The sequence below is a fragment of the Crocuta crocuta genome, unplaced genomic scaffold (genome assembly GCF_008692635.1).
Source record: "Crocuta crocuta isolate KB4526 unplaced genomic scaffold, BGI_CrCroc_1.0 scaffold271, whole genome shotgun sequence".
Taxonomy (NCBI): Eukaryota; Metazoa; Chordata; class Mammalia; order Carnivora; family Hyaenidae; genus Crocuta; species Crocuta crocuta.
Genome location: NW_027527824.1, coordinates 6,164,321 through 6,177,999, shown reverse-complemented (window position 1 = coordinate 6,177,999; position 13,679 = coordinate 6,164,321). Strand labels below are relative to the sequence as shown.

The following is a 13,679-nucleotide window of genomic DNA, read 5'->3' as shown; positions in this document are numbered from 1 at the left end:
TGAGCCTTCGGAGGGACAGGGGCCTGGGGTCCTGCAGCCCCTCACACAAAAGCTGCTTCTTGGTCTGCAGAGAAAACAAGTGACGACACACCCCTCCCAGGGCTGGTTTTCAGACGGTGAGGGCGGGCAAGAGGGAGTGTATGCACATGTGTCTCTACTCTGTACACACACATGCCCTGTTTGATGAATGCCAGGCTTTGTGCTGGGTGTGGGAGACACACGTGCCTGGTGCATGGGCTCTGCCCTCCAGCACCACTCTCTCTCACACACACACACACACACACACACACATACACACACACACACATACACACCCTCTCTTCTTGTCGCTCAGCACAATCACAACAGGCCCAGAGAGTCGCTGAGACAGAATGCATCAGATTCAATTCATTAGGACTGATCGCTCCCTGAATGGGGCTGAATAATTGATGAGCACAAGCAGCTTTCAGGATGCTCGCCGTACTCCACGGCTCGTTGGAGCCCTGTTATTTTTTTTTTTTTTTTTTTAAGCCAACAAACTCGGCCAAATGCTCATTGGTGCGGGCGGGTGAAGGGAATGGAGCAAAGGTTAGATGTTTTAATATGTGATGTTTACAATGTAAACTCTCGGTTCACTGCGTGTAACGGAAATGGATACGGCGGCCTGTGATGCCAGGAGGGGGTAGGCAGGCTGTGCTGTATTCTGCGGCCACCAAGCTGGGGAGGTGGCCTGGCAGGGTGACGGGGGGGCAGTGAGGCTCCTGCCAGCACGAGGCCCCAGGCAGGGCAGAGGGATTAGGCTGCGGAGGGGCTGGGGTGCCCCTCAGTCTAGCGGGGGTGTGGCGGTGGGAGGCAGAGAGGCGGGAGGCTGATGCTGTCAGGGTCTCCTGTCCCCTCCCCAGCCTGAACTGGCCACAGCCCCACAGCTCCAGGGGCACAAAGTGAGGCTTCCCAGCAAAAGAAACGCTCACCAGCTGGCAGTGTGACAGGAGGGGGGTGCACAAGAACGTATGTGACACGGTCCCTGTGCGTTGACGAGCAGGAGCCCCAGGGACAAGGAGCAAGGGAGAGAGGTATGGACCTCGCCCTTTGCTGCTACCGTCCAGTTTTCTGGCTCTCTGCCAGCCACTTCCACCCGGATCGGCCGTCATCGCCGCAGGCTGGGAGGGGTCACAACCTAACGTGTCTGTCTCCCCAAATTCTTCTTTCGCCCAGACTTCCCTCTTCCTGTTGACAAAGCCATTATTCGACCTTGCTTCAGAAGCCTAGCGCCCACTGCGGCCTTCCCCTGTGCCAGGGCCCCTCCGTAAGCCGGGACCCCCATGCCGTTTCTTCCTGCCAAGGGGTCCTGGGGCCCAGGCCAGCTTTCCTCTGCTGGTTCATGTGTCCCTCGTGGGACACGGGGAGGGGTCTCCCTTCCTTGCTGCCTTGGGGTGACACAGATGCCCAGGTGACGGGGGGCTCTCAGCACTCTCAGGGACCTCCTCTCTCTTTCTGACTCCCTCTTAGGGTCCCAGAAGGCCTCTTTCTTTATTCCTGAGGCTCCTGGGGTGAATCCTTCCTCTTCTGCGCCGCCCTCCCCTCAGCTCTGCGTTAGAGCCCAGGGCCTGCAGTTACACAGGCCTGGGACAAATTCTGCCTCCAGATGACAACTGACGTCCTTCTTGGCGCATCACAGCCTTTTCTGCCTTGGAAGTTGGGGATAAAGTGGTACCTGCCTTAGACACGTAGGCAGTGTGGGGGTTAAGTGGAGCAGAGCGCGGGGAGCATCCCGCCACAGTGGCTGGGGGATGGGGGGCCCGCCACCGTGATCCCTGTCTCACTATGACAGTGACTGCCATCTGGTGCTGGAAACCCAGTGGTGGCTGGAGACCACAGCCCTCCCGCCTCCCTCATGGAGCCCCCCAGGCTGACATCTCCTTGCTCTGGGAGCCTCAGGCTCTCCCGGTGCTTGCACCCACCTTGACCCTTAACCATTTCCACCCATCACCGACTCCATGACTTCCCAGCCCAGCTAGCTGCCTGGCTTTTCTGGACGCTTCCGCAGCCAGGCCTGGCAGGCCCCACTAGCCTATTCTGCTCCCCCTTGCTGCCCAGAAAGTCTCCCTCCAGGCCTGGGGCTTCCAAAGAACGTATCGGGGAGGGCGCTTCCAAAGAACGTATCGGGGAGGGCGCTTCCATCACACACGGCCCCAGAGCCAAGGGGACATGCCTCAGTTACGCACACATTCCTGCATGTCCTTGGTTCGGTTCTCTCGTTTGTTCATTTGATCCACAGGCATTTACTGCATGGCTACCGGGTACCGGGCACTGTGTGAGTTCCCTTGCACAAAACACACCCCAACCAAGTGGGCAAGAAGGGCCTGGGCCGGAGGAGGTGATTTAAGTCCAGGCAGTGCTTTGTAGGCCTCCAGCCGTGATAGCAGCTGGGAGGTGGTCCTGGCCAATCCCGTAAAAGCAGCCTGAGCTGGCCAGGCTGTGCCCGGAAGGAAGTCAGGGTACCCCTCTGTGTTCCCTCCACCCAGCCTCCTGCTGCTTCGGCTCTCCTGGCTCCTGCCTCTCACCCCCTCTTGTGGGTCTGAGTTCTTGGTGGCTCCCTGCTGATGTCACGTGGCTCCCCACCGTCCACCATCTCTGGCGAGGGCCTCTCGTCCAGAAGGCGACCTGGCCCCTCTCTGTGTGTCACTGGCCCCCCGCCCTCCATGCCTCATGGCTGAGACCCGCAGTGACCTGCAGCCCATGGAGGGATCCCATATGCTCAGGTGCTCATGACCTCCGTCTCCCTCCCATCTTCCACCCTGCCCTCTTTCTCCCAAACACCCGGTCCGGACTCTCTCCTCCAGCTTCCACTCACTCCGGACCGCCTGAGCACTCGGCTAAGGAGAGACCCACAGTCCTGGGTGGCCAGCGGGGGGCTCCGGTTCTGGGGAGGGGCCTACCTTTGACGGCCACGTGGACACTCTGGCTGATGGACAGCTGGGGCTGGATGAGAACGCTGCACAGGTACTCGCCCTCGTCCATGCCCTTCTGCACGTCGGTCAGCTTCAGCGTCCCGTTCTCGAAGACCACCTGGCGGTGGTTGTCCGGGAGCAGCAGGGCATCCTTATACCACTTGATGGAGTAGTAAGGGTAGCCAATGACCCTGCAGTTGATGAGCGTGTCCCGCCCGGCAACGGCTGTGATGTTCTTCATCGCCCGGATGCTGGGGGGGCCTGGGCAGGAGTCAGGAGGGACAGGCGGCGTGGTTAGCCAGGGACGGCCGGAGGCTGCCCTGCGACTCTCTTCTCGGTGGCTTGGCTCTGAAACTATCCGGGGATGGAAAGCCACTGGGGGGAGAGGGAAGCCTTTACTGCAAGGCTCAAGGCAGAGGCTGAGCCAGGGGCAGCCGTGGTCCCTCCAGGACCCCGTCACTAGCTTCAGGTGGGCACAGACATGCTCCCTTCGTGCCTGGGACTGGAGTCTACCCCTCTCATGGGACGCGGTGTGTGGGCCAAGTGAGCCCTCAGCAAGAAGCAACTGGGATTTGGGAAGACAGGTCCTCATTTACAAGGAGGTTCAGATGTGGGGGCTACAGTGGACATATGGAGATTTGGCTGCTCATCATGGCCTGGTACCAAAAAGGGTCCTGTATACGTTATACAGTTAAAGGACAGTAGGAAGGTCTTCATTGCATGAGCTGATGATTTTTTCCAAACAGGTTGAGTGTGTGTTGTGGGTCCCTGAGAAGGGGCCCTAAACGAGGGGCTCTGATCACACTGACTGTGGGGAGGGGGGTATCTTCAGCTGGGTTGCTAGGCAGGTGGCAATGTGGGAGTGGCGAAGGGGGCTCAGGAGCCACCAGGCAGGGTCGGTGCCGGAGTGGGTACAAGAAACTCCAGGCTTCGGGTTCCTCCCGAGAAGATGAGGGACTGGACTCGGGCATCCCAGGACCCTGTAGCTCTGAGCCTTCCGATGTGAAGAAGGCAGGAGGGTGGTCAATGGGAGCTGCCTCCCCCACGTGGGGTTGGAGACCTGCTGCAGGTGAGTTAATGTGAACCCTCCCTCCCCTTCCTGCCCCCACAGCAGCCACCGGTGCCCATTCCCTCCTCCCCCTCCTCCGCCCTGGGGTTAGGATCCCCCATGGAGGGGCCGCGTGAAGACTGGCTGACCCCCCAGGGCTGTAAAGAGCTTCCACGGGGTCTCTTCTCACCACAGCTCTTCCCAGCTGGGAGAGCTGAGATACGGGGGTGCTCATCTGAGGACTGCCTCCCCCACTCCCGGCGGTGCCTGCCACGGGGTCCCCCGCCCAGCCTGAGCCTCCCGCTCTGGATGGCGTGGACTCGGTGGGAAGAGGGGATGGCACCCTGGGGGAAGGTAGCGTGCCTGCTCCTGGCTGCTTACGCCTCCTGCGGCATTCGAGGGGTGGCTCCGCGGGGGGACGCGGGGAGCACAGCTCTGATGGACACCCCCATCAAAGGCCAAGCCTGGCCCCTCCCATCCCTGTCCTTGTCCTTACAAGCCCCTGGGACCCGGGAGTTTCGATGGGGGTGCGGTCGGGGGCAGGTCACACTGGAAGAGGAGAAGAGGGAGGAGGAGGGGACGAGAATGCAAAGGCGGGGGGTGAACTGTACCAGACACATACACGCACACACAGAAGAAAGGATGACGGGGTTGCGGAGGGCAGGGAAAGGGGGAGAAAGCGAGGAGAGAGGCCTCTCCTAAAATCAAAACGACAGTTAATAATAAGTACGAATCACCACAAGAATGATGGTAACCACAGAGATGGCAAAGGAACTCAAAAGCCTATTCTGATATTTAAATGTAGACAGGCACCTCTTACGTTTATTCGCGCCTGATATTCAGCACTGCCCACCGAGTTCCGCGCCGTGCACCGGTACACGCCCCCGTCGCGGATCTGGGGGCCCGTGACGTTCATGTGGCTGATGGTGGTGCCGTCGGACATGGTGTACTGGTTAGTGCGGTGGCTGCCGTCCCGCGCGATAGGCTCGTCGTCCAGGGCCCAGGTGACGGTGGGGGGCGGGGCGCCCTTCGCCGCACACACCAGCGAGAATTGCTCCCCGGGGTTGACCACCTTCTCGCTGAAGGACGAGATGATGCGGGGCGTGCCATCTGGAGGGAGGGAGGCACCCCCCCCCCCCTTAGGATCATGGAGCCACAGAGAAACCACCCAGCCAGGCCACCCCACTCCGGCCGCAGGGCAGGAGGCAAAGCGAATGCTCATGATAATGATTAGGACAGAACTCTCATGTGCTGTCCACACAATGCGGGAGGTGCCCATCACTCCTCCCCACGATTTAGGACTCCTGGATTTGAACCCTCCCGCAACCACTCGTGAACTCTGTATCTTTGGGCAAGCCACGCAACTTCTCGGAGTCCTTCAACTTCTTGTCTGCAGAGGATGGAGATAATCGGGGATAGCCACTATGCCCTCCTCGCACTGAGGCTGGGAGGTCGAAATGCATTACTGCCTTAAAGATGCTTGCTCAATAAATGTCAGCTCCTGTCGCCTTTTCCTTTTCCGCCTCTCCCCTCCCTGTGTTGGTGAGGACAGCAGGGCTCGGGAACCCTGTGCGGAACGAGGACCTGACTGGGCAGGACTCACAGAGTCCGATTCCGGCGCTCATTCCAGCAGGCGGGAGTGGGGGAGGGGCGTGGCCCTGTTTGCAAAAAGCCTGAAGTCTGAGGCTCAGTTGCTGCGCCGAGGCACTGGTGCATGTGTGTGGCCGGACCTCAAGTCTCGGCTAACCCCATAGCCCTGCACGGGACAATTAACCCTGCTGCCCTACCATCCTGCATGGGACAGGGGACACGGAATTCCTGACCGTGGCCAGCCCCCCACCCAGGATTGTGGTAAAGGATTAAAGTACGTGTTAATGCACTTGAACAAGTAAAAACTAAAACCAACATTTAGAAAAAAGCAAGGCAAATGCAGCATGGATTTTACATCCCACCCACATTACACACCAAGATGCCGATGTTAATCCAGTCTGCCAGCCTCTAGCTGGGGGAGACTTTATCTAATACACGGGACAGCCTGGTGCCTGGCAGAGCCTGGGACGGCCCACTAGGGGTCACAGCCCTCGGCCCCTCCTCTGCTTCTTTTCCTGCACTCTCCCTTTCTGGCTGCCCCCCTCCCCACTCTCTGCCCTTCCCACCAGCCTCATTTCCCCTATCCCTGCTCTGAACTGGCCATCAACAGCTGTCCTTCAGAAAATGTGTTGTGTTTAAAGGGAGACAGAAACAAGCGAAAACGCAGGTCTGTGATAAGAAACAGAGCCTGCTGTGAAGAGGCCTAACTCATGGAGAGGATTCAAAAACCCACAAGGCTGGCAGCAAGGGCCAGCAAGAGAACGGGGAGTATAGCCAGAAAGAGAGGGCTCAGGGAAGAAGGCAGAGGAGGGGCCGCGAAGGCAGCGACTCCTGGTGGGCAGTCCCAGGGCGTCTGTGAGATTGAAAGCCTTTGAGATCCCAAAGGCGACCCCTTTAAGAGTGGGGTTCTGGTCACTTTGGAGGGCAGAGGCAATCTGACACGGTGGTTAAGAGACTTGAGTTCAGATCCCAACTCTGACTCTCGGCAGAGCTGTGTGACCTTGGGCAAATGAATGAAGCCTCGGTTTCCCCAACTGTAAAATAGGGAACGTTAAAAAAAAAAGGCATCTCCCCACAGGGCCCGTGGAAGGATCGGCTAAGACGGGCACCCACACGGACAGGTGTCTGCTGTCAGAAGGACAGGGAGGCAGCCTGGGGCAGGGCACCTCCCGGCCAGGCTCCGGGGTCCTGAACCCGCCCGGGGCTGGCCGCCCCAGCTCACCCTCCAGCACGATGATGGCGAAGTCCTGCGCGGTCTGGGCCTTGCGAGTGGCAAAGCACTGGTAGGCCCCCGAATGGCTCTTCTGGGCCGAGGCGATGAGCAGAGTCTCGTTGCTGAGCCCGCGGATGGAGACGGCTTCGTCCGGCAGCACCAGCTCGGTGTTGCGGTACCAGCGGATGGTGAACTCCGGGGAGCCCCGCAGGGCGCAGGACAGGATGACCGTGCTGCCGATGCCGGTCTTCAGCTTCTTTGGTGTCAGGGTCACGTGAAGAGGGTCTGGGACGGGCCAGCAGGGGAGGGGGGGAGGGGAGAGGTGCAGGGAGGAACAGACAAGAAAACGGGCTTACTGTGGAGCAGTGTGGCTGGGGGTGGGCTGGGGGAGGCCCTGGTTCTGTCTCCAGGCTCCTCGTGAGGGGGGCCGGGCTGAGTGAATTCCCTGCCTAGACCTCAGTTTACTCGTCTGTAAAATGGCAGGGTCAGGCCGGGAGATGTCTCTGCACCTCTTGTTATGACCACCTGCATTTTTTTTTGATGTGTGTCCATTGGGTGGGGCCGGGGGTCTCCCTTCGGCTCATGAGGAGGACGGGAGATTGGCTGGCTCGCCATCTTCCCTGACCCCCGGCCCAGAAGCCAGGGAGGCCCCGGGCCCCACCTCACACACCCATACAGGTAACCGGTTGCTAACCGTCTGCTGCTCTGACTGCCTTTACCTGCACCAGGTGACTCTGCTCTCCACCCGCCCGCCCTGCTGCCGGCCCCCAGCTCCAAGCCTGCAGCCGCCCTCCCCCGTCCCTGTGTCCCCCATCTGTCCTCCGTGCTGTGGCTGCCCACTGTCGCGCTTGGGACGGCCATGGTGCCCAACAACTCTGTGCAGCATTCGAGGCCCTGCGAACCTGCCTCCCCACCTTCTGAGCTATACGGTTTTAGAACAGCGGTGCCCTGTCTGTGCATCCTGGGCTATTTCTTGCCCCGGAGCCTCCACCTAGAGCATTCTTTGTCCTCTTTGCCTAAGGCCTACTCCTCCTTCACACTGAGCTCAGGACACCTCGCCAGGAAGACTTCCTGGATACCACTCCCATCCCAGGCTGGGTAGGGACCCCTCTTCTGGACCTCCCTGTAGCTATGACTACGCTGAGCACATGGTCTTTGAATCACTTCTCTGTGTCTGTCTCTCCCTCTGAGTTGTGAGCACTTGAGAGCAAGGCAGTGTCTGTCACCTTATATCTCTGCTGCTGCCCGAATCATGTCTATTACTGGCTGGCTGGCCGGCCACCAGCCCCGGGCTGGCCTCTCTCCCCAGGTCCCCGTGGGCTTGGGGCTCTCTACAGGAGAGCCCTATACAGGACCCCCGTGAGGTAGCCTGGAGGACAGGGGGCTACGGCCTGGCCCAGTGGGGTGCAAAGGGCACAGGAGTCTGCTCACGCTGAGCTCCCCACTCTCCCCCAGAGGCCCTGCCCGGGAAGTGCAGGTGGCATCCCACATGTCCCGGTCCCCAGCCGGGGCTCCCGGGGCTCTGCCAGCAAGCTGCTTTCACCTTGCTGCCCTGCAGGACCTGGGGACGTGGCGGGAGGTGTGGTGGCAGAATGTGTGTGTGTGTGTGTGTGTGTGTGTGTATGTGTGAAAAGCACACTTTCCTCTCTATACACCTGGCAGAGAGATGGAAGACAGAGAAAAGCTATGTCACTTCCCCTGGAACCTGGTTGTCCAGTGGAGCCCAGTGTGGGAGGAAGGTGGGGAGCTGAATGTCAGAGGGGAGTCAGGTGTACCTACATATACGAGGCAGCCGGGGCATGGACATGGCTGGGGGCGGTCACTTGTACATCCGGGTGCGTGTGCCTCGACGTGAGCACGCTAAGGAGGAGGCTGGCATGCACCTGTGGATGCGCACGGGTACTGTGTGTGTGTGTGTGTGTGTGTGTGTGTGTGTGTGTACGGAGAAGCAGGCGTGTGGACTTTCCCCATCAGCCTGAACGTGTGTGTAGATGTGTGGGTGAGCCTCTGCTTGCCTGCGTGTCCTGAGGAGGGAGCATGAACACAAAAGTACCCAGCGTCAGGCTTGCTATTTCCCGAGGACTCAGGGGTGCTCTGTCCTCCTAGGCCGGGGCAGAATGCAGCGTGTGTGTGTGTGTGCGCGTGTGTGTGTGTGTGTGCATGTATGTGAGCGGGAGATGAGAGAGAGAGAGGGAGGAGAGAATGTGTGTGGGGAGGGTGGGGAAGGGGGGGCATATTAAATACTTTGGGACAGTACTCGGCGAGGGTGGGGTATCAGCGCTGGTCCTTCTGCCTGTCTGCCCTGCTGTCTGGGGCTCGTTAGCCCGCGAGGAACCCCCTGTGCCCCGAAACGGGCTCTCAGGATTGTAACCTAAGCATGTACATCACGCACCCGAGTTTCTTGAGGCTCCTCCTGCTTCACGTGCCTTCACATGGGGGGACTTCTTCCCAGCACGGCAGACAACAAACGCACCCGCCTGTCAAGGTGCCCTTGTCTATGGGGAGGTGACGGGGCTCACCTCTGGGCTGAGGACGCCAGGACACCAGGCCCAGCAGGCCAGCCCAGCAGGGAGAACACCGGGGGTCCACACGCCTGCAGCTCTATGCCCTTGAGACGGGTGGTGAGGGGGCGGGAGGGCTTCCCTGCTCCATCTTTGTGATGGAGGGAACTTCTCTGCAGGATGGGAGCTGGGGCCCCTCCGGACAGCCTCCTCCCACCACCGAGGTTGAGAGGCCCTCACGATGCCATTCGGTACTGCATTCGGGGCCTTGGGCTATGCTGTTGTTTGGCGGGAGTGGGGTTCCCCACGGGTCTCCAGAGCCCAGGCAGACTGCTGCCCACGCCCTCCCTGGGCCCAGACAGCAGGCAACTCAGAGAGTCGGCCTCTGGGTGCCAGAGCGTGAAGGTGCCTCTCGACTTTACAGACGGGGAGACTGAGGCCAGGCCATATGAGATGGGGGGGCGGGGTTCTTTCTCTGGCACCAGCCCCTCTGCCCTCCTGGGGCTCAGCAGCAGGGGTCTGCTAAGGCCTCCCACTCTCCACAGGGGCTCGCTGGACCCTTGGAGCCCCGGGGCTCTGGGGCGGGGGAGCAACAGGCAGGACCAGAGCTGATGGCCAGCTGGCGGGTCCCCGGAAGGTTGCCTTGGTCATATATGCCTGTGTCTGATCTGATTGCTCAGTGCCCCTCTCAATTATTGCTCAATATTCTGAACATCGCCTCTGATGGGGTGCATAGGTCCTCTCTATGGATTAACATCAGCACTGTTTCCTTTAGGTCAGACCCTCCCACCTCCCAACAGGCCAGGAAGCCCTGTGAGCTCATTACCGTCACTGTCACCCTCAGGATCCCTTCTGACCCTTGTGACCTCAGGAGGTAGGAAGGTCGAGATCATTATCCCACTTTACAGAAGAGGACACTTGAGGTGGTGATCTCCATTATGTGATTTGCCCAGGTTTGGGTACTATCTGATAATACCAGACCCAGGGGCGCCTGGGCGGCTCAGTCGATTAAGCATCCGACTTCAGCACAGATCATGATCTCACGGCTCGTGAGTTTGAGCCCTGTGTTGGGCCCTGTGCTGACAGTGCAGAGCCTGGAGCCTGCTTGGATTCTGTCTCTCTGTCTCTGTTTCTGTCTCTGTCTCTCTCTGCCCCTCCCCCACGCATGCTCTGTCTCTCTGTCTCTATCTCAAAAATAAATAAACATCAAAAAAAATGATACCAGAGCCAAAAAGCAGATCTTCTGGTTTCAAACCCGGATGGAGTTCCCTGGGATGTCAAACTGCCTCCCCAAACCAGGGGATCGTCCCCTGGGGTCGGCCAGAGGCAGGTACGGTCCCTCCCTGTCACACTGCAGCGCTTTCCAAGGTTACTGGGGCTGGAATAGGGGCTCCCCCCACTCACCAATGACTGTGAGGGTGCCTGTGGCCTCGGCTGAGCCAAAGGTGTTGGTGACCTCACAAATGTAGGTGCCGCTGTCCTCAGTCCGCAGGTCACTGATGGTCAGCCCTGTGATGCGTTTGGTCCAGCGGCTGTCGGCCGGGAGGGGCCGGCCGTCCTTGAGCCAGCGGATGGCGGGGATGGGGTAGCCCGAGGCGGTGCAGGGCAGCTCCACGGTGTGGCCGGCCCACACTTCCTGGGAATGGAAGCCGTCCAGGATGGTGGGGATCGACTCGGCAGGGTCTGGAAGGCAGAGAGCATCAGTGGCCCTGGCCGGGCCTGAGCAGGATGAACTGGTGGTGGGGATGGGGAGGCGAGCCCCAGAACAGGCACCTGCTGCCCCCGCATGGCCCAGTGACAACACCCCCTGATACCCCTGGGCCCACGCTCTCCTACTCAGGCCAGACCGAGGCCCTGAGAACCACAACTGGAAGCAGGGGCTTGTGGGGGAAGAGAATGGGGAGGGCAGACTAGGCTAGAGTGACAGACAGACAGATGGAACAACGCAAACAGCGAGGGGTGCAGGGAGGGAGAGGGTGTGGGGGAGAGCTCTGTTCACAGAGACGGAGCCTGGAGCCCGGCCCAGACCCAGGCGCTGTCGTACATACATATCCTGCGACATGAGAATCAGGGCTTTTCGAATTTGCGATTCTCGTTAAGTCTTGCTCTGGGCCTCAGACTGGACTGGGGGCACCCCTCGGGGATGGGGGAGCAATCTGCCCTGGCCCATCGCCTCCCACCAGCAATCCGGCCAAACTCAGAGAGGGCCGTGCACTTCTGTCTGTGCCCAGAAGGATTCGCAAGTTCGGCCTTCTGCAAACAACACCTGTCATCCCGAACGGTTCTCTGTTTTACGTTCCCAGCCGGAGAGAAACCAGGGACCACCAATCCCGTGGCCCTAAAGTGCAGACGCCCCAGGCCCCTGGCTGGCAGGGGTCTGTGTGTGATGGCTGCGACGTTTCTGGGTGCTGATCTGGCTGCTCCCGGCTTTTTTCTTACCCTACAAGGCCTCCCCGAGTTTTCTGCCTGGGGGGCCCTCCTGCTGCTATAAAGCCTGCATAGGCTCCCCTCTGCCTACGTGATACAACTCACACTTCTTATCTCGAGTTAGGCCTGCTGTGATGTAGGGTCTAGCCCCAGCCAGGTCGCTGGCCTAGCCTGCCCTCACCCACCTCCTCATGGCAGTGGTTTCCACTGGTGGCGTGCGGTGTCACCGCACTGCCCTCCCCCCGCCCCCGATGCCCAGCAGCCCCCTCTGCTTGGCCCACGCCTCCCCATTTTCCATAAACCAGCTTCAATGTCACCCCTTCTGGATGTCCCCTCCCCCGCCGCTCTCAGTGCATACCCACAGAGTTTCTTTTTTTTTTCATTTTATTTTTAAACAACCTTTCCTTTTTTAAAAATTTTTTTGTCTTCTTTCTTTTTAAAAAAATGCTTTTTTAACGTTTATTTATTTTTGAGACAGAGAGAGACAGAGCACGAGCTGGGGAGGGGCAGAGAGAGAGGGACACACAGAATCTGAAACAGGCTCCAGGCTCTGAGCTGGCTGTCAGCACAGAGTCCGAGGCGGGGCTCAAACCCATGAACTGTGAGATCATGACCTGAGCCAAAGTCGGACGCTTAACCGACTGAACCACCCAGGAGCCCCAACCTTTCCTTTTTTTTTAGTGAAAGAGTTAAAAAGTGTAATACATGCCCATGGCAGAACTTCAGAAAGTATAGAGAGGTATCAGTGGAAGAGGGGAGGCTTCCTCACCCCTGCCCTCAGCCACCTCATTCCCCTCCCCAGAGGCCACCCCTGTTGCCGCTTCGCCCATGGTCCTTTGCTATAGCGGTTAGCACCAGGCCGTGTATCTGTCTTCTGCAGGAGACTGCGAGCCTCCGGAGCTGGTGTGGATCCGCTGTTGGATCTCCCATGCCTGCAGAGAGCAGGGTCCCGGCTGTTGAACCACGGATGTCTGGGGGAGGATGAATGGGGAGCACTCCGGCACAGGGTGGGCCGGTGGTCTGATTTTTCAACTTGCAGAGTTTTAAAGGCTCAGAGACTCGTGGAGCTGGCTTAGCAGTCTGGGAGACCCCAGGCAGGGGAGGGCCCTGAGACCAGAGAGGTGCGGCGACTGCCCAGAATCACACTGCAGGGCCAAGATCACCAGCCAGTCTCTCTGACCCTTGCTGAGTACACGGGGCCCAGGATGGAATAACCTAATACTGCATTTTGTTCAAGAGTGAACGGCGAGAGCGGCAGACGCCCCTCTGGCCCCTCCTTGACTGATGCCAAGTGTTCCCCATCCTCATCTCCCTCCCTTGGAGGAAGGTTGGGCTCGGAATTCTCTCTGGGAGAGAGGCTTTCTAGAAGACTCTCTACTCCCTCCCCACCTTCCCTTGCTCTCCAGAAGGAGCCCGGGCTGAGGATCAGGACAGTCTGGCACCGACGTGCCCGGGACACAGATAAACCGTGTGTGTGACCTTGGGCGAGCCCTGTTAGGTCTTGGAGCCCACGATTCATCCGGGGTGGGGGTGGGGGGGTTGGTACTGTTGCCTCTGCATCTGAACGCTTGTCATAGGCAACAGTGGCAAAAAAGAGCCTGGCTGAGCGAAACCACTATGCAGATGTGCCTGGCAGTTACTCTTTGGCACCCGCCCTCCCTCCCCACCAGCTTCTGCAGCCTCTTCCCCACACAACCCTGTGGGAAATGGTCGGGATAAACAAACCCGGTGCCAGGCAAGAATTACTCAATGTGACACTTAATTGATGCAAAATACACAAATTCCGTGGCACACCGCAGAATTTACAAGCGGAGGGGCCGACGGGGCGGTGGAGGAAGGGGCGGGGGGAGGGAATAAATCAACGAGTCTCAGGCGTGAAATTAAATTCTGAGGGAAAGAAACCTCTTTCATTACTCGGAGCAGAAGTAAAATGCTGCGGCGTGCACCGGCGACGGCCCGGGGGGATCGGG

The 13,679-nt window shown here is 59.3% G+C and overlaps 1 protein-coding gene across 1 annotated transcript in view; it reads right to left on the bottom strand.

The window, feature by feature from the left end:
- The window catches only part of DSCAML1 (DS cell adhesion molecule like 1), a 330,897-nt gene that overhangs the window by 85,810 nt on the left and 231,408 nt on the right, over positions 1 to 13,679 (bottom strand). Inside the window, 4 exon segments of the mRNA XM_077777444.1 lie at positions 2,919 to 3,191; positions 4,792 to 5,088; positions 6,791 to 7,066; positions 10,687 to 10,965. Coding sequence (XP_077633570.1) covers positions 2,919 to 3,191; positions 4,792 to 5,088; positions 6,791 to 7,066; positions 10,687 to 10,965 — 1,125 coding nt within the window.